General features: G+C 41.1%; 1 protein-coding gene across 3 annotated transcripts; it reads left to right on the forward strand.

The window, feature by feature from the left end:
• On the forward strand, window positions 1–10,773 carry syn1 (synapsin I). 3 transcript variants are annotated; one of them, XM_019862893.1, is made up of 14 exons: window positions 1–235; window positions 550–882; window positions 2,717–2,777; window positions 3,262–3,353; window positions 3,929–4,085; window positions 4,177–4,266; window positions 4,748–4,810; window positions 4,892–5,034; window positions 5,117–5,191; window positions 5,287–5,389; window positions 5,481–5,621; window positions 6,599–6,668; window positions 9,107–9,548; window positions 10,611–10,773. In XM_019862893.1, the coding sequence occupies exons 2-14, from the start codon at window positions 560–562 to the stop codon at window positions 10,744–10,746; spliced, it is 1,896 nt and encodes a 631-aa protein (XP_019718452.1). In that variant the 5' UTR covers window positions 1–235; window positions 550–559; the 3' UTR covers window positions 10,747–10,773. The 3 variants fall into 3 exon arrangements, with proteins under 3 accessions (XP_019718452.1, XP_019718451.1, XP_019718450.1); XM_019862892.1 differs by having other exon boundaries at window positions 2–235; window positions 9,107–9,552; window positions 10,649–10,773; XM_019862891.1 differs by having other exon boundaries at window positions 2–235; window positions 10,649–10,773.
• The last annotated feature ends 10,730 nt before the right edge of the window (window positions 10,774–21,503 follow it).

Raw genomic sequence — 21,503 nt, forward strand, 5'->3', positions numbered from 1 at the left:
CCCGCCAGCCTCAATTGAACGCACCGCGGTGACGCAGGGCAATGTGGAAAATTTGTGACAGGAGGGGAAGGACGCAGGGCACGGCAGTGTTAAGCAGGAAGCACTTTTGATTGATGCACGACCTTCGAGGACAAACCTGTGAATTATAATACACCTAACCGAGGGTGGTCCTTCCTGTGGAACACTGTAAAACATCGACACCGTTTTAAGGCGGATCACTTGGATACACTCCCAGGTAGGCTTTGTCGTACAAGTAGCTTCATTCAGTAAACGCAGACACTCACAGAACATATTTTCCTTAGTCAAATCAAATGTCACTGCTCACTCCAATTTCATCCATGATGAGTCACTCTCAAATATAGCGGCATCGATTTAATTCAGAATCGTGAACAATGTAAATGCATATTTGCTCATAATTGGCCATAAATTAAGTTTCCCGTTAATGTATGAGGGGAAAATAGCCCATGGTCCTTCCAATTAGACCTGACAACTTGTGCGACGCATCCAGTGGGCGGACACGTTTTTTTCTTGTCGTCTTTCACACCTCAGAGTCTCCATCATGAACTACCTTCGTCGCCGACTCTCGGACAGCAATTTCATGTCCAACCTGCCCAACGGCTACATGGGCGACTTACAGCGCGCCGAGCCCCCGCCTCAGCAGCAGCCGAGCCCCGCAGTGTCCCCGGGGCCCTCGGAGAGACGCCAGCCTGTCAGTCAGCAACAGTCTGCGGGCGGAGGCTCCGGCTTCTTCTCGTCCATATCCAATGCTGTCAAGCAAACCACGGCCGCCGCCGCAGCTACCTTATCCGAAGCGGCCGACCGGGCGGGGGTCTCTAGCAGTGCTAAGATCCTCCTGGTGGTGGACGACCAGCAGACCGACTGGTAAGAGCAGAAGAGTCTCGACTGCAATGTGGGCCACAACGTGTCCCATTACCTTTGTCTCTGTTGAACAGTATCAGCATATTGTAAATTTAACGTTTTTTCCATGACCATAAATGTTCATACATGTTCAGCATTTTATAAAAGGATGCATAGCCCTGTTTGCACGCATACCTTGAGCTCAAGATGATTGACCTATTTTTCCCCAGTAATTGGTATAAACAAGGGTCTTAGTGTCACTTGCTTCTATTTTTACATTTGATATCTAAAAGTTAAAAATAAGACAAACGGGATATGCAATGTGACTGACAAAAGCAGGATGATGCAAATTTTGAAAAATGATCCATCAAAAACAAGCCTTGCAAATGAACATCAGGTATTGTGTAGGACATTATGGTGGTTATGTGGTTAGCATATTTGCCTCACATACAGTTCTGACATTTAGGGTTAAAATCTCAGCCTTCTTGTGTTTTTGCTCGTTTCCTAGGTAATCTGATTTCCTCCCACATTCAAAAAAATTGTGGTTCATGTTTCCATGCATTTTCTATACCGCTTGTCTTCACAAGGATCCCACAAATGATCTCAGGCCAGGGTCCACACGGACAGGCAATTTAGTCTTCCAATACTCTATTTGAATGCGGGAGGAAGTCCCCAACCTTACAACTGTCAGCCAAATGTGCTTGCCACTTGTCCACCCACCATGCTTGCAATATCTCAAATTTCAATTTTAGTACAGATTTGAGCAAAAAACATGAAGTACACAGAAGATTTTTTTATGGAGAGGGGCGGATTTGGATCCAACGGCCTTGAGCATGACATCTGTGTACATTAACTATTATTTTTCATGGCCAAAAATAAAATGTTTCCATGCTGTTTCAGGGTCCATGCACTACAGGTACCTTAAGCTAACTATAATGAATGTAATTGACTTATTTTACCCCAAAGTGTAAGAAAGCAGGTTTCTGTCACTTATTGTATTTTGCATTTGATTTTGAAAGGGCAACCCTACATGCTGATGTGACAGACGCAGCGTCAATGAAATTCTCGTGACAGAAAATGATCATGAATAAATCTGGCAAATGATGGTTGATATTGCATGCATATAATTTCCGGCAGCACAGTTGCCAAGTGGTCAGTACCTCTGCCTCTCAGTTCTGAGGTTCAGGGTTCAAGGTTTGGCTCCAATTTTCTTACGTGGAGTGTGCTCAGTTTTTTTTTTTCTCCAGGTCCCTCCCACATCCCCCAAACATGCAAGTTAACTCCATTGAGACTCTAAATTGTCCATAGTTGTGAATGCTAATGGCTGTTTGTCTATATGTATCCTCTGAGTGGCTGGTGACCAGTCTAAGGTGTACCGTGCCTCTTGAACAAAATCAGCCTGGAGAGCACGGCCTTGGGTGACTCTAAGATAAGCAGTCTCGAAAACCGATAGTTCGATCATGTCCGTGTGCTTCTTCGCTACGCAATGGTGAGATGATAAAATTGATTCACCAGTGGTTTAATGAGAATATCAAATGTCAAGTGTCAAAATCTGTTTTTGTTTTATAACAAATGGCCACATCATTAGGTACACCTGCACAATCTAAGTCCAGAACAATAGCCGTTTCTGTGCTCCGTTTTGATTGCAGCTGAATAATTGGATTGAATTTTATTATTTTTGGGAGTTTGAAGTTTCCACACAGCTCTTGCATAAAAACACTATTCAAATCATACAATCTTGTCAATTTTTTCGCACTCAAAGAAATTTCCAGTCAGGATAAGCAAAGTACATGACACCACATTGTATATGTGACGTTAAGGAATAAACATTTGATTTCTTTCCTTGTTTCTCATATAGGGTGAGAGTTTTTAGAGGAAAGAAGGTCCACGGTGGTGAATATGACATCAAGGTTGAACAGGTAGGTGTTGATAACATTTTGTATATTGCTATTTTTGTGTTCACTTGTGCTGTCCAAAGAGCAAAGGGCATTCACATTTATCTGTGAGGTATTATTATTAGGATGTACTTATTTGTTATATGAGTAAATTAGATTTATAACAACATGTCCAGTAACATCTTAAGTAATCCTGGATTATGTCAGTAAGTAATTAAGAAAATGCATGGCAAATGTGAATGAAGATATTGCTCATTTTCAAATTGAAATATTATTATTGACTTTGACAATAAAGAAACATTCAAAAGGTTTTAATTCTTTGCACTCCTTCTCTCTGTCTTGGTGGCTTTGTCCTCTAATTTAGTCCTTCATTCTAATTTTCATCAATTCCCATGTATGAAGGGTATTAGGAGGCTGACTGACAATTTTGATTGTACCTTGCTCTGTACGTGGTTGTACAGTAGATGAAATTGTTTGCTGTGACTTAATCTCATCACTTTCTTTTTAGGCAGAATTTTCTGAAATCAACCTGGTGGCTGACTCGTCAGGCACCTACACAGTCAGCATTGATGCAATTAGGAGCGGCCATAAGGTGACTAAGTAAGTGCAAGTTCACTCTAGATTGGTGTCTAATATGGCTATTATGCTGGTACAGTTTTGTCTTATGTTGATAGACACTATCTAGACTACACCCACAAGAAATGAAAATGAAACAATGGAAATATCCTTTATGATATTTTTTTGCATATTTTTTTGTGGTTAAAGTAGACTTTGCCATCTGTCATTGTTCATCCCAGAGGTGCTTGATGGGGTTGAGGTCAGGCAACAATGAGCCAGTCAACTTTCAACACCAAGCGAATCCAAGAATGCTTTTATGAACTTTAATGTATTCAATGGAGCACATACTACATGTTACAGAAAAAGAGCTACCCCAAACTATTACACAGTAAGTGTATAAGTGTACAATGTCCCAAAGTCAGCTGTGATAGACTCCAGCTCACAGGCAGCCATCATAGGGATGGTGTATAAAACAGATGGGTTTGTGGATCGAGTCTTGGTTCCTTGAAAACAATTGTCTTCACACAATTTTTTTTCAAGAGAGTATTATCACTCCATATATCTGCCATTTACTCTATTTGCCTTCTTTGTAACATTTTGTAAATGTTTCTTTCCAGATCCTTTAAACCAGACTTTGTGCTGATCAGACAGCATGCCTTCAGTATGGACAAGAATGGAGACCACCGAAACTTAGTTATCGGTCTACAGTATGCGGGACTGCCAAGTGTGAACTCTTTACACTCTGTCTACAATTTCTGTGACAAACCATGGGTGGTGGGTTGTTTGAAAGTCTCAAACCTTATTCTATTTGATGATCTGCATTGATGTTGGAAAAATATTTGAATTATGTTTTTGTTTTTTCTAGTTTGCACAGATGTCAAGGTTACACAAACAGTTGGGTTCAGAGGAGTTCCCACTGATTGACCAGGTTTATTATCCAAACCACAAAGAAATGGTAAATTCCAACATCTGCTTACACACAGACACACACCCAAGCCCTCCACTTAAACATGCGGGCATGGTCACCTTTACAAGACCATCACGTCAATATTCCATCATGTGCGCCTCCTGACACCAATCACGTATGGTCTGTGACTTGTCTCAGGAAATTGAGTTTCAGCTTTATTTGAGTTTCTGCATTTGTAATCAGGGTTGCCAAATTCTGGTGAAAAAAGTAAAAACCCTGCCATAGTTTGGCTTTCGCCATGGGTGCTTCAATCAAGAGCTCATTTACCTGCCAGTTGAGTCGACACAACTGTGGCTAAAGCCAAACTGTGGCAGGGTTTTTACTTTCTGGACCTGGATTTGACACCTCTGTTTGTCATATAATGAATGTGATATCATTTGATACAATCAAAAATGTCCTCCAGAAATACAAGAGAGATGCTTTCTGCTTCATGAGAGTTGAAAATAATTTATGTCTACTCTTTTATTAGATAACGTCCTCTCAGTTCCCTGTTGTGATAAAAATGGGCCATGCTCACTCAGGAATGGGAAAGGTAGAACTACATTTCAGATTCTTCATTTAGAATGTGTGAGAACAGGTTTACTTTTTCATATTTGGATGCTTGTTACCATAGGTGAAAGTGGACAACCAATATGACTTTCAAGATATTGCCAGTGTTGTTGCCCTGACCAAGACTTATGCCACATCCGAGCCATTTATTGATGCCAAGTATGATGTCCGCATCCAGAAGATTGGTGAAAATTACAAGGCCTATATGTCAGTGGATCATTTAAGTAATCACTTGCTCTCTCATCTGTTCAAAAAGCAAATGCTCACATGGTTTTATTATCATCAACAGGAGAACATCCATTTCTGGCAATTGGAAAACCAACACAGGCTCATCAATGCTTGAGCAAGTGGCCATGTCAGACAAGTAAGATTCTACATTATGTTAGTTTCACTTGACTGGTGCTTGTGCTGTGAAACGTGTCATTCAGGCCAACAGTTATGCTTGACATGATGCTACAGGTACAGGATGTGGGTGGACACTTGTGCCAACATCTTTGGAGGTTTGGATATCTGTGCCGTGGAGGCTCTTCATGGCAAAGATGGAATGGACTACATAATAGAGGTCCTTGAAGGCGGGGTGATCAAATCAAAGAAGTGCAAGCTGTGCGGGTTAAAAAAGTGACCTACGAATGCATTGTCATCTTGGTTTCTAGGTAGATGACTGCTCAATGCCACTGATCGGTGACCAGCAGGATGAGGATCGTATACAGATTGCTGAACTGGTGGTTTCGAAAATGAACCAGATGATTCTACCTGCTTCAAGCTCCTCTACAGGCCGCATCACAGCAACACAGGTGCACAAAGCATCGAAGCGCAACTTTTTTTAACTGAAATATTTACTGAAGGAGAAATATAATCTTAACAAAGGCAGCTCTGTATATAGATAGATAGATAGATAGATAGATAGATAGATAGATAGATAGATAGATAGATAGATATCGATAGATATATATACACACACACACACACACACACACACACACACACACACACACACAGTATATTATGCAGGGAGATGGGGACATAGATGCACAGTATTGTTTATACATGAATATATAATTCAAGGGGGGCGACCCGGTTAGCGCGTCGATCTCACAGTGCAGAGGTACCGGGTTCAATTCCAGCTCCGGCCTCCCTGTGTGGAGTTTGCATGTTCTCCCCGGGCCTGCGTGGGTTTTCTCCGGGTACTCCGGTTTCCTCCAACATTCCAAAACATGCATGGCAGGCTGATTGAACACTCTAAATTGTCTCTAGGTGTGAGTGTGAGCGCGGATGGTTGTTCGTCTGTGTGTCCTGCGATTGGCTGGCTACCGGTTCAGGGTGTCCCCTGCCTACTGCCCGAAGACAGCTGGGATAGGCTCCAGCACCCCCCGCCACCCCTGTGAGGATAAGCGGATCGGAAAATGAATGAATGTATGAATATAATTCAAGCTTCATTGGCAGTCAAAATAAAGAGAGATCCATCTGCAGACTGCAATCTCATGTCATTCACACTTTTTACCTGATGTGCAGTTTGAACACATCACCACTGGCCCCATGGGGCCATGAGTCAGGTCTATCTCCATTGACACATTTCCTTATGGGATAGGTTGTTTTAGTGTCAGTGGAAAATCTGAGCACTCCATGTATATTGATTGCTGCCATGCAACAATAGTTACGACAGCAGGAAACATGACACTCGAGGGCAGAGGTAAAAGTCACATTTAATCTGCTTATTTTAGGAATAAATAATGTTTGTTGTCCATCCATTTCTTGTTGTTTTGCATTTTAGAAAGCAGTTTCTCCTCAACCTGTGTCCCAACCTAGAGTTCCACAGTCTCAACAGCGACCCTCACCTCAGGGTAAGAACTAATTGACTACAAAGACAAGATATTCAGTGTTCAACCTGATGAACTATATTGGGTTTTTTTGGCAACTATTTTCTCCATTTGATTTTGATGCCTCCACCACATTCCAAAAAAGCTGGGCAACAAAAAATTGGGTTAGTCATGGTTTTAAAAAGTCAAGGTTTCGTTAATTGCTAAAAGTGTTTGTCATTGGTAATGAGCTTTTTTCATTTTTGAGGGGACTTTTAAGCAGGCAATATCCAGCTGCAATATGATTGGCTTCTTGTAGTCTCAACTCACCTCAACTCAACTGTATTTATAGAGCACTTTCAAACAGCTGTCGCTGCATACAAAGTGCTGTACATGGAGCAACTAACATATATTCAACAAATGAGCAATAAATCAGTAACAAAATGGTAGAAGGCACCAAACAGTAAAACTAAGATCAAATCTGGGTCATGCTGAGTCAAATGCTAAAGAATACAAGTGAGTTTTGAGGCGGGTTTTAAAGATGGGCAGTGAGGGGGCTTGCCGAATGTTCAGTGGGAGGTCATTCCAGAGAGAGGGACCAGCAACGGAAAATGCTCGACCCCCTCTGAGCCTCGGTTTAGTTCTTGGTACTTCTAATAATGTCTGGTCGTCAGACCTGAGGCGCCGGGCAGGTGTGTAGGGGCGGATGAGCTCGGAGAGGTAAGGTGGCGCGAGGTCATTTAAAGATTTGAAAACAAATTATAGGATCTTGAAAAGAACTCTAAAATGTATAGGGAGCCAGTGAAGGGATGCCAGAGTAGGAGTTATGTGCTCCCTCTTACGAGTACCGGTCAAGAGGCGAGCAGCAGAATTCTGGACCAGCTGGAGACGCTTAATGGACGATTGGCTGACTCCAAAGTAAAGTGCATTGCAGTAATCGAGCCGGGATGTGACGGAGACATGAATTACGGTCTCAAGGTGCTCATAAGAAAGGAGAGGTTTTATTTTAGCCAGCTGCATAAGATGAAAGAAGCTGGATTTAACAGCGGCACCAATTAGTCATTTCTAAACATCTTTTTGAAGTTGATGATGAGAGGCTAAAGTAAAGACTTTTGGTAAAGCACATACCGGATGCCTTGACTCTGTGCATAGCATCATGAAATCTGAAGAATATCCAAGTATTTTGGGGTACAATGTACTGCCTATTGTCAGAATGGCAGGTCAGTGACCCAAAGCACACTTCAAAAAGTACCCTAAATGGCTTAAGACAAAGTGCCGGATAGTTCTGAAGGGGCAGGCAATAAGTCGGGATCTAAATCCTATAAACACCTGTAGGGAGATTTCAAAACAGCTTTTGGTAAGAGTTACCCTTCAAATCGAGAGACCTTGGTGCTGTCTGCAAACGAAGAGGGGGCCAAAATTCCAGCCGAGAGGTTGGTGATTACAAGAACTCATTTATTTCAGTTATCTTTTTTTTTTTCAAAGGCTGCACGACTAAATAATAAGTTGAAGGTGCCAATAATTTTGTCCAGTCTATTTTTGGGGGTTCAGTGTGGAATGGCCAATTTTTCTTTTTTTTTCCACAGCTTTTTTGTGTTGTTCCAATGCAAACAAAAGAAATAAACATCAATACTGAAAAAAATGTAGTTGCTGCATCTTTCAGTGTGATGTGGTGTATTCTCTGTTTTGGGCCACAACTGTATGCTGCCATCTAAGTAAGCTCTTTTTCAAGGACGTCTTGCATAATCCATCAAGATAATGCCAAGTAACACTCTGCAGGTGTTACGACTGCATGGCTTTGTTGTGAAAGAGTGCCACTACAAGAATGTCCAGTCCAGACCATCCTCCAATTGGAAATGCCTGGGGTTTTATAAAGCACAAAATATGTCACCGGAGTTATACATACATCAAGGAAGAATGGGAACAAATTACATTTTAGTGTCCATAGTTGTCAAACACTATCATTCAGTTAAAAGAAAAGGGGATGTACGGCGCTTGTCCCAGCATTTTTGGAAGGTGTTGTATGGATTAACAATATATATATATATATATATATATATATATATATATATATATATATATATATATATATATACACACACACACACACACACATAGACACTTGAACATGAAATATCTTTCTAGTGTTTTCATTTTAATATCGGTTGAAAAGGATTGACAAATCATTACATTTTATTTAGGTCTTAGAGAACATCCCAAATTCATTAGAATCGATATTTTTATTTGAATATTATTGTTAGAGTGCCTTTACCACAAGTTTACATGATCCACACTGTAATAAGATCAGCATTTGCCCTTGAAGTCTAAGGTTGTATGTGTCAGATAAAATTCAGTGGTACATGCTAATGCTTTTTCAGAAATTATTTTTAAAAAAAGTGTGCTGTTTTGAGAACAATTTTTGCTAATTTCCAATTCTATTCAGGTGGTCCATTTAATGGACTGTGATTGTCTTTTCCCATCAGGTGGTCCTCAACAAGGTGCTGCTGCTGCTGCACAGGCCCAGCAAGCTGCAGCGAGCCCGGGTTCAGCTGAAACAAGTTCCCAAGCCAAGGTCAATCAAGGGCCTCCAGGGCAGGGTGCTCCTCAGCGAAGCCAAGGAGGGCCTCTTCCAACTCAGAGGCAACAGTCTTCCACACAGCAGCAACAAAGACCTCCTTCGGGGGGTGCTGGTCAGAAACCTCAGCAACAGAGACCTACTCAGCCCCCTAGACAGCAATCACAAGGAGGGCAGCAGAGAACCGCTGGCCAGCAGGGGCGTACTGGTGGGACCACTACACAGCAGCCACGACCAGCCGGCCAGGGCCAGGGAGGTCCTGGGGGACGCCCACCACTGCAACAAAAGCCCCAGCCCCCACAAAAACCCAGTCAGGACAGCACGGCATTTGGCGGTTCCCCACAACTGAAGTAAGTGTCATTTGGACATCATATTAATAAATATTTCTGGTCGGCTAAAACAAGTGTACTGTATATGACCACTCGTTGTTGAAAATGTCTTTCATTTTTGATGATGAGAACCTTACACCTCAGATCTTTTTGCATTGATATCGGCATGAGATACATATGTATATCTTCTGTTTGTTATGATTCACTGGAATGTGCATGATTCTTGTTCTTCAACAATTTCAGAACGTTACATTTCAGTGATCAAAACCCATCAAACAAATACGGAAGGTGAGGCCTGGTTGAACATTTTTTGGTGCTATAGTAAAACACAAAACCAACTAAACAAATGAAAAACTTACTCCCACATTCCAAAAATATGCGCCCTGCGTGTTTGTCTAGCCGTGCAATTATCTGGCGGGTCGATGGAGCAGTCAGCTGGGATAGGCTCCAGCACACCTGCGATCCCAGAGAATATAAATCTTTTAGATAATGGATGGATTGTGAAAAGAGGTTGCCTGACCTCGGTGGACAGGCAGTAGCTCACAATGTCTATGCTTGTGGATCTCAAAAGTGTAGGTTGACCTTGAAGTCAGGGATCTCGAGTTGTTCCATACCAAACTCATCCAAGCGGTGCTTATACCAAAGTTTGACAACAAAGTTAAATATACTCACTGTAAGAAATGGGATTCATATGGACCACGGCAACTTGCATAGATCCTGATTCATGTTTCTTTAAGTGACCAAAATATGGACGAAAATCATTTAATGCAATTGATGTAAGGTAGTGGTAAATAAATCAATAAATGGAGCTCTTTGATTGAGGCGAACTCGATTAATAAATAATATAAATGACAGCCACGTCCACCAAGCATCACATAGCATCCAGTGACATCATTCATTTATGATTCTCTCTTTCAAGCATAACCTGAATAAACACAGTGACAGTGAACGCATTTCTTGAAAGTCAAGTTTCCGCTCGTACCATTTCTCCTCTTTTCTCAACATGGTCCAGTCTTTTCATTCCATGGGTTTGCTGCATGACGTTAATAGCCTCTTCCTCTCCTCTATTGCCATCTCCTCTCTTTATCGCAAATCTCTGACCAATACCTTCAACATTCCAGAAACCCCAGCGTCACGAGCCAGCCTTAACCAGGATGAGGTGAAGGCTGAAACCGTACACAGTCTACGCAAATCTTTTGCCAGTCTCTTCTCAGACTGAGACATCATCATCATCATCATCATCCTCCTCCTCCTCCTCCTCCTCCTGGGCAATCAGCCCCCGTCATGGACTTGCCCCCCCTCCCGGGTCCCACACCCGGTACGACTCTCGCTGGTGCTTCGCGAGGTTCACATCCAGTGCGGGCCCCGGAAGGGCCCTAGCGCCTGATTATTGTTTAAGGAGGGTTGTGGGGCGGCTACTCCCACTCCCCTCCGTTTTGGTGGGGTGTGCGCTGGGCGCCTCACCTTCGGGTGAGACCCCACCTCCTTCCCTGCCGGCTGGTGGGTATTTAGCCGTGTCTGGGGCCAAAGAGCCCCGGCGTTCCCCCCTTGCGCCACTCGGAGGCATCCCACCACGCGAGGCATCATCATCATCATCATCATCATCATCATCATCATCATCATCTCCTGCTCCCACTGAAAGAAAATGGGCCTGGCACATAGAAGGACTGATGCTGTCCCCATTCATATAAACATGATATTGAAATGTATGTAATCACTGAAGAGCGCCTATTCCACAATGAACAAAGAAGACGAAACCAAGTCTGAAACATTCCTGCCTAGCCACAATCTTAAATTATTCCACACACATTACACAAAAGCCTGTATATGCATGAGCACACACAAACTAGAATGGCCGCAAAATACTACTTCCAGTTGTTTATTGGCACTGCCACTCTTAAGTTCAACCTTATTTTGATGTACCAACCAACCAAATTCAATTATGCTCATAGTCGCACACATCTGTAGAGTATAGAATGTCCGGCTAGTGTTTGATTTATTGGGCACCAAAAGGTGATGTTTTAGCTGCATGTCAACAGGGGGCAATGGTTGCGTTTTCCAATCTTGCACATTGGTGCTTGTAAATGTATTGTCACGTATGTTCGGCTAGTTGAAATAAGCCTTGCCAAGTTAGCCTTGTAGACCTTGTGAGTGTGTTGCCCCACTTTCTTCCATTTTTTTTTCTACTTGCACAAAAACAAAAGCTAAAAAAAAAACTCGAATCAAATGGAGCCGTCTCAAGGATGTCCACTTGATTGTGACTTGTATTTGTGAATCCTCCATTCTGTTTCCTGTGGTTGTTTACCAATGATGAAGGAGGAAAAGCATGCGTTCAAATGAGGAAGGTTTTTTTTTTCAATTTTTTAATTTACAATGCATTTGTACACAGTTTAAAGCAGAGTTATACTTGAAATCGGTTAAAGTAAGTGATGCATAGTCTGTATTTTCAGGTTTTATTCAACTACTGTACCATTTGACAAAGCAGCAACTTGGCTTTGGCTTGGCAAAACAGAACAATGCACTGGGCTGCAGCGCAGAATGATGCAGTTAGCAAATGCAGTTAGCAAAATATTCACAGATTTTTAACACATCTGCTCAATTTAAAATCATGTTAATTAAAAATGTCTAGTTTAGAAGTCAAAAACATTATGCACCTGGTGAATGGTTGCCCAAAAAATATGAAGCCAAGGACTGTCACATGTATACTGTACGTCCATCTGTAAAATAAACACATATCGGTACTTTGCTAATAAATGTATGTGCAGATTTGTCGTCGATAAAGCACGTGTGCTGATATAGTTGTTTCTCCTCTGCACTGATAACCAAATCTATGGTCATTATTGCATATGTACATCCTGACTCTAAAGGAAAAATAAACTCTAGGCACTAAAATGTCTTCCGGGGGAATTATTCCCGCTTGAGTGTGTATCTATTACGGCAATATCTTGCTTTTTAGAGAAGACCCAAAGTGTAAATGAGTCCTGGTTACCTAGTAGATTCCTCATGCTGTCCCTGTATGTTGTAGTTGCAGTGACTCCTTGTGCTCTCTGGTGCATACATGTGGGAATGTTCTGTAACGAGTCAAAACAGATTGTCGTGTTGCACAGAACCTTGACTGATGCAGATTGTCACCTTTATTCTTCTGCCGCTATCTGTGCTGGTTGATATTTTGTGTGTTTCTGAACCTCTTTTTCTTTTTTTGGTGAATTATTGAATGATTTTGTTGTGCAATTGTGTCTGAATGATTTTAAAGATGTTTATTTTCCTTCATGAAGCAATATGGTGCTTGTGAGTTAATGCATTGGCTTTGGAATGACTCTTCAGTGTGCATGTCAAATGGTTCTTTTTATTTTTTTAGGACAATTTGCCATGTCACTTGACAGGTAACTGTAACTGTTTGTCATATATTAAGTGTATTGTAATATATTGTTATATATTGTTTTAAATTCTGTCATGGTAAAACTTGCCACTGACCTGTGATATTATTATTTTGTTTTGAGCAGAATTCCTATATGGGAGCTCTATTTGACTGTGAATGTAACTTTTTGCTTTATGCATTGTTTATTCATTGTGGAAAGATAAAATCCTTGTAGATGTGAGTGGGAAATTGAGATGATTGCCAATCGATGCCTGACATAAAATAAAAAAAAAAATCATAGCTGTAAATGAAAAAAAATAAACGCTGAAGTGCTGGCTTATACAAAATTAAAATATATAATGTAAATGATGGTGGATTATAAAAGTATATGTAAATTGATGTTATATGCAATGTTTGTATTATATGATGTGCAAATGAATGTTATTGAAATATGCACATGCCTAATAAAGTCAATGACCAACAAAACTAATAAAATTGACTCTAATCTGCAGAATGTTTTAAATAATTACTGCCAACTGGTAACCAGATTTATTTTTAATTAAAATTTAACCCACGGAACATATCGGGGGTAAATAAATAATGACAAATTATTTTTGATGCTATTGCTTTGTTCTGTACATAGATCTCCTTTCATCGAATCTTGATTACAATAGTAGCAGTGTGCCTCACAAATCAATGAAGTAATTGTACTTGTAGGCATTTGACCACAAGGTGGGGTAAGCCTGCATTTAAACTGCCAAGAACAAGATACTACTGTTTACTGTGCTGATTACATAATTCATAGAACGAAGAGAATCAGAACGGGTTCGTATTGCTTTATATTGGAATGAGCAGTTGCATATTATCCATTTGAAAACAGTGACAAAGTGACAAATACTGTACTGCATTGTTAAAAAGCTTATTGTTAACACGGTTTAAAGAAGCAGCAATGTAACAGCTTTCCATATGAATCCATGCATTGTCTGTGTGCCCACCGTGGATAAATGAGGGTCTTGTGAGATAGCACTGCCTGCTGTATTAAAAATACAGCGCAATTATCATTATTTATTGCAATACTTTAATGTTGTATGACAGAAAAATGATTGGTTCAACTGACAACTACATAGGTGCAAGTCTGAGAAAGTCTTTAAATATTGAGTGATGTGGGTGGCATGGTTAGCACATCCGCCGCAGTTCTGAGGTCAGTTCTGAGGTTGAGGGTTTAAATTCTGTGTGGAGTTTGCAAAGCATGTTCTTCTCTGGCTTGTGTGGATTTTTTGTTGGTATTCCGACCTTCTCCCACATAATAAGAACATGTTTCTTTGGTTAAAAGAAGACTATAAATTGTTTTTAGGTATGTTCGTTTGTTTGTCTCTATTCAAATTTTCCGGCAGCAAGTCCAAAGTGTACTCCACCGCTTACCTGATGTCAGCTGTAGAATAGTGAGGCTAAGTGGTATAGAAAATGGGTGCTTGAAGTTTAGTTAAGCTAAACAGTCAAGCACTTAAGACCGGCATCCAACCCCTTCAACTCAATAAAACAGAGATGATAAAACAGGCCCTCTTCTTTAATATCACATATTCCCAGAGGAGTGAAAGCAGTTGTGTATGCAAAAGGATTCCATATCCAGTGTTTTTAGTGAATGTGAATGTAATGGCCCTAAACAGAAAGGTCCACTGGGTCTACCTCGTTCCATATCCACAATTGCATGTGGCTGCCTAAACATGATGGTTTTTTTAATGCAGTGTGAAATACGTTTAATTCTTCCTCACCAAATCAATGTATTTCTTGCTGCAGAAGTTTTCATTGCAGACTTAAGTAGAAGGACAGCAAAATCCAAATTACAGGGAAGCTATATGTTTTTCATTGCAGACTTAAGTAGGACAGCAAAATCCAAATTACAGGGAAGCTATATGACTACACTCCATAAGATTAGTGTGTTTTTAAAGTGCTATAATATGCTTGCTTGCATTTCTTAAAATGACCAGTGCTTTATTTAATTATTTCATTGCAAATTAAAGTTTGCTTAGAAGGGGTGATGCCCATACAATCAGAGAAGACACTGTGCCGTTCACTGATGATCAAAGCTACCCAATAAAATATAACAGAAAAGAAATGAAATATTCTCCCACATGTACATGTTTTAGCCATTCACTTACAGACTATAATATAAGAGGTCTAAAGTAAAGCATGGAAGGGAAGTGCTAGCAATATATGTGCTCTGTTATGAACAGAAAAGCGACAAAAGAGAGGGTGCTTGGAGTGATGCAGGAGGCCTCACGACTTCTTGGAGGTAGGTTATTTCGAGAGTTGACCCATTTAAACAGCCCTATGAAGCTGAGAACACAAGTGCATCTGGATGACTACAGCTGCCAACCACAATACGTAATTACATGCTGTCTATTTAAGATGCAATTAAATCAGCAAATTGAAAAAAGTGTCAGAGCTGATTTGCAAGTTTAATTTGATGGGTGGGTGAGCAAAATAAACGACTGCATTCGATTGTATGTGTAAACGCCCTGCTTTATTATTTTTAAAAATACATTTTGGAGATCTGGACTAGGTAATGGGATGCACTGATTAATACAATGAACTTTTCAGTTGAAATTGAACCAATTTGGTAACTTAAGTGGTGGCTCAAAAAGTTTTTTCTACCAACCAACTGGCCAACAAAAGTAATGATGTGGATGAATCACTTGGACAATTGTAAACAGAGTATGCTTTGAAATTTGTAAGGGACAGTTTGGGAATAGCCTCTTTCTCTTTCAGCTTGGCTGTGACATAAATCCATAGAAATATAGTTGGATGAATTTGGTGTGGAAGAACACAGTTTCATTAAAACATCAGTGGCATGAACTACAAAGGAGAGGTCATCCCCAAGATATATTCCTACATCTTGTATCAAGTCTTCTGTGGAAGGATCATAGCAGTTATAGACAGATCAACAGCGCTGTGCGGTGTGGTTCATGAGTTGTGAGGCATAATTACCTAACTCAGGGGTTCCCAACCTGCTTCTCCAATGAGTCAATGAAGCCTTCAAAAGAGATTCGTCACCAAATAAAAGTGCCCTGAGAGTTTAATACTTGGTGGCTAACCCTGCTTTGCTCAGGCAAAAAAAAAATTCAATATTGCTAAAAAATGTATCCTTCCCGTGACTGAGACAGCATTGTTGTTACCCTTGTTATGGTGTTGGCGCTTCTACCAAAGGTACTTTAAAAGAAACACAGTGAATTCTGGTTAATTGTAGTAGCATTGATTTGTTCTGACGGCCCACTAACCCCCCACCCCCATGTCGGTGAATGGTTGCAACTTGCCGTTCCGTGAAGGGTATGAACTTTTATGGACCGGAAAAAAGATTGGGGACCACAGAGCAAAACGATTTTGCGCTTGTAATGGATATGATTGTGAAGTGTGAGACAAGGCAGTGGCTGACCTGTGTAGCTATACCAGTCCATCCATCTATCCATTTTCTGATCCGCTATATCCTCACAAGGGTCGCGATACGTGCTGGAGCCTATCCCAGCTGTCTTCGGGCAGGGGGGTGGGGGGGGGGCACCCTCAACCAGCTGCCAGCTATACTAACATATACTTAAATATTTACCACCATTTTCAACATTTACATTTTAAAGTACTATTTCAGAGTGTTTGTAGTCATTAGTCAGTGCATTATCACTTATTTCCCTCAGCCCTCTGTTTGCTGTGTTTGAATGGTAAAATTGACTTGTACCAACCACAACACACAACCTAAGGCCCTTGCATTGTACTGTTGTTGAACGGAGGGTAAACACGAACCATGTGAAGAAGGGGATCACTGTTTCCTCCTCACTGAGACACAAAAGAATTGTTTTGTTCTATTTGATAAAATGGGACTCGAATGATGGCTGTATGCTAAAAAGGCAAATAGTGAAATCGGCCACTGTTTAAAGAACGAATGAAACTGTGACTAAGAACATTTTTCTGTAGGTGTGATGTGACAGTCTTACATAAGAATTTCACAGAGACACAGTGCAACCACAAATAATTCCGATAATCAGAAGCCCTTTACAGCCACTTCCTTATCTTCCCCATTCTAAGCTTACACACATGACAGAGTCATTCGTTAGCCAAAATGGCAGATGAGGAAGGATGAGAGAAGAGTGCGTGGTAAAGATTTAATTAAGCCTCACCATGGGATGTCGCGGAGTGACTCCGGAGAGCAGGACAGAAGAGTTTGTGTTTGCTCAGTGCAGCTGGGAATAATATCCACTCTATTCTAAACGTTGACCCACATGAGTGTGGGTAGTTGTCAAGGCATCTTCCCGTCTTTCAACCCTCCCAGAAGGTGTCTCCTTATGGTAAACCTTATGTTAACAGAAATGTAAGTTAAACATATAGAAGAGGATAGATATACACATGCCACAGCATTCATGATTTGAGACAGAATCCTACTTCAAATACACTTGCAATACATTGTATTTGCATTGTGTTGTGATTTTAAACAATGACGTGGATTTTTATAGTTTGGATGACTCCCATCAGCGCATTACTTCATTCCGTTTGAAATCTATTCACTCTCTCTTGCTCCTACTCAGTGTGCGTTACCATGGATACCACTCCCAAATGATTTGGCTTATATACAGATTTGTTGTGTTGTGAGTGTTGCTTGGAGTAGATGGGAATGTTCTTTTTTTCTGAAAACAAAGTCATCAGACTTTGCCAAGTATGATGAGCCAGATTTGATTTCGAGGTAAAATGTGTGTGTGTGTGTGTGTGTGTGTGTGTGTGTTGGCCTCCAAACTATTCCACCAACATGCTTCTACTTCAGGTGAATGAAAACACTATACGGATGATAGATAGATAGATAGATAGATAGATAGATAGATAGATAGATAGATAGATAGATAGATAGATAGATAGATAGATAGATAGATAGATAGATAGATAGATAGATAAAGGGGTGCAGTCCGTCTTTTGCCCGAAGTTAGCTAGGATAGGCTGCAGCACCCCCGTGACCCTGTTCGGGAAAAGCGGTGTTGAGATGGATGGATGGATGGATGGATGGATGGAATACACCTTCAATCAATTCGGACAACGTATCAATGAACATGCTCCTCCAGTGAGCGATAAAGGTTCTGTAAATCTGCTTTCCGCTATGTTGAAACTATAAAATGAATCTGGGATGAGAGGAGTGGACAGAGGATTATTTCATTGAAGATTTAAAAGCTTCAAGTGGACTTTAGTCAAGAAATGCCCAAGAGAGAGATTGCCAAAACCCTTTCCTGCTACCCTTAAGTCTGAGTGTGCCACTGACATTAAGTAGGCTGCACTTACTGTACACTATCTATTCTCATCTATTGTAATTATATGTAATTCAAGATTTGAATGTGAGATAATAAACATCATTTTATATTGAGATGTGTTTGCAGAAAAGAGTTGGAGGTAAGAAATTTGTTTCATGACACCACGTTTGCTAATCGGCTACCACTTTTGCAGTTAGCAAGCGTAGCATGAGTTGAAATGCTTGGTATACTTTCCAATATTTACAGTACAGCTCTATTTGCATTGCGCATTTCACAACATCTGCAGCTGTAACAAAGCACTTTACATGTAACATAAAATAGCAATACAGTAATCCCTCATTTATTGCGGTTAATGGGGACCAAAATCACCCGCGATAAACCAAAATCTGTGAAGTAGCGTCCAATTAATATAAACAGGTAAAAAAAAAAAACAATTTTTTTTAAGTCCGCAAACAGTCCGCGAGAAGCTGCAAAACAACAGCGAGTCACATAGAGCAACATATACAGTAATGTACTCCATGTATATTTAAAAAAAAAACGTTTATTTATTTATTTTTTTTTATATATGTTTGAAAAAATCCGCGATGCACTGAACCCGCGATAAACGAACCGCGAAGTAGCGAGGGATCACTGTAATACAACAACAAAATTGACCCAAGCTGAGACAGACTCAAGTGACGTTTCACGGGGCTGCTATGAAAATGTATGATTGAATTTCATCATCAGAGTGAAGTGGTGTTTCATTAATGTTCATTCTTTGATGGATTGAATGGTTATTACACCTTGAACACAAGTACTTCTAATCAGGAGAGAGCTATTGATTTTCTATCCACAAAGCCTTCAAGGTGCCTGAGACACCTGCTAACAGCCAGCTGACAGACACTTATGCCCGCAAACCAACAGCTGACATGAACTGATGCCAGTGAGCAGTGCTGCATGAGCGTGAGTCACACATGCTCACATATAATCCACTCGGTGGGGTTCTGAATGCCACACAACGTGATTTCCACGCTAGAGTTATCCACGTGATATAATGCAGGTTTGCTGTATTGTTTTGAAACAAGGATGCATGAGTTAATTTGTTCTTGATCAAGCATGTGCCAGCAACAAAACTGCATATCCTGCAACAAAATGATTTCTGGGCTGATCAGCACAGCTCGTCTGTTGATTTGTATCTACCGTGGGAGCGCTTCACTAAACACATTTCCTGCAGCAGTCACATGCAGTGGGCGGGATGAGGCTCGCAGCCAAGTGTCCCCACCATTGATCATAATGATGCAAAGGCTATGGTAAGGTGAGAATGACACCACAAAGGGTTAAAAGAAACCTCAACAAAACAAAGATGATCGATAAATCTGATCTGATCTGATCAATCTTTATTGGAATATATTAATTCAAAATACAGTGTTGCACGATTGTATCTTTTCTACTTGTTTAATTGGAAACTTAATGAAGATGCACAAATACAACCCTCAAGAAAGCCATAATATACTGAAAGTCATTTTCTCCCCCCTTATACACAACACTAATGTTACTCAGAAGACAACTGAAGTGGCTTCATGTCAGGGTTCCCTTCTGGATTGTTTTTGCTTCGAGATTGTTTCAGGTTCTGATTTAGATTGGAAAGATTTAGGTTCAGATGCTCTCCACCCATGTTGTGGTTTTGTTGAATCTTTCACTCTTGTCTGGAATCTACTGTTGTCTGGACAACTGCTCTATAAAGGCCTCAGCGGGTTGTTAGGCTGTGTTTTTTTTACCATATGCAACCCATACCTCATTTTTTTCATGCAGTGTCGTCAATGCAATTCCGATTTTTTTCAAATTCAACCTGGGCCTCTTTGGTATGTGGATATAAACCAGATATGTATTCAGTGTGTCTGCAGTATGAATGCTCATCTGTACACATCCGACCAATACGTCAAGGAAAAACTCAGAAAAACCCATTTGAGGAAAAATAAGACACCTTGAAAAGGGGCCGCAGACTGGATAATCCCCTTTCCAGGATGGCCAGGTGACAATGGATGCTGAGTGGGCAACAGTTGACACAGTATTATATTACACAATGTGTGATAGAATGATATGAAAGTCAATTCAACAAGATGAAAACGCTGCAGGGAGACGCCTTCGGAGAGGTGGATCGACATGACTGCATTTCTTTTTTGTCCATGTCACTCGAGGTCGTCACATCATGGATGAATTGCATTTACATTTGTTTTGGGATACCGCAAACATGTGGAAGAAGTAGCTTTGTTCGGATGAGATCAAAGTTGTATTTTTTTGGCCGAAACACAAAGCGCTATGTGAGGCAGATAACTAACACTGCTCATGACCCTGAATACACCATCCACACTGTGAGGTGGCAAGTCTGGTTGCTTTTCTTCTGCAAGGATAGATGGATGGATGGATGGATGGATGGTTGGATGCCATCAACCACAGAGGTTGGAAAAAAGTAACCATTAGAAAGTCCATCCATCCATTTTCCGATACACTTTATCCTCACAAGGGTCGCAGGGAGTGCTGAAGCCTATCCCAGCTGTCTTTGGGCAGGAGGCGGGGTACACCTTGAACTGGTTGCCAGTCAATCACAGCATACGCATTTAGACAAACAACTATTCGCACACACAATAACACCAAGGGACAATTTGGAGTGCACAATCAACCTACCATGCATGTGTTTTGGAATGTGGGAGGAAACCGGAGTGCATGGAGAAACCCACGCAGGCACGGGGAGAACATGCAAACTCCGCACAGGAAGGCCGGAGACAGAATCGAACCCTGCACCTCTGCACCGTAAGGCCGGCGTGGTAACCAGTAGAACACCGTGCCATCCATTAGAAAGTCTTCAAATGTAAAAACTATCAGAAAAATAAGTCAAATATACTTCAGAGCATAAACAAAATATTTGTACGTATCTCCCATTGCTGCAAACTGCAAACCCAACGTTACCAAAAATGTATAGGCCGAGCGATATGTATCTACGTCATTTATTCAATTCATGAACCGTGAACGATGAAAATGCACGAGTTGGCGAACATCCCTATCCTTATCCTCTCACGCACATGCCGGCACACGCACACACACACACACACACACACACACGCACCTACACACGCACGCGCACACACACGCACGCACGCACACGCACACACACGCACGCACACACTCTTGTGTGCGCGCGCACATGACATACACTCCCACACAAACACGCACACGCACACACAAACACACGAAAACATACACACACGTACACACTCACGCGTACGTACATACACGCACACACGCGCGCATACACAAACACACGCACACACTCGCACACGAACGTAACCACGCCTCTCCACG

Source organism: Hippocampus comes, unplaced genomic scaffold, assembly GCF_001891065.2.
Source record: "Hippocampus comes isolate QL1 unplaced genomic scaffold, H_comes_QL1_v1.1 scaffold147, whole genome shotgun sequence".
Taxonomy (NCBI): domain Eukaryota; kingdom Metazoa; phylum Chordata; class Actinopteri; order Syngnathiformes; family Syngnathidae; genus Hippocampus; species Hippocampus comes.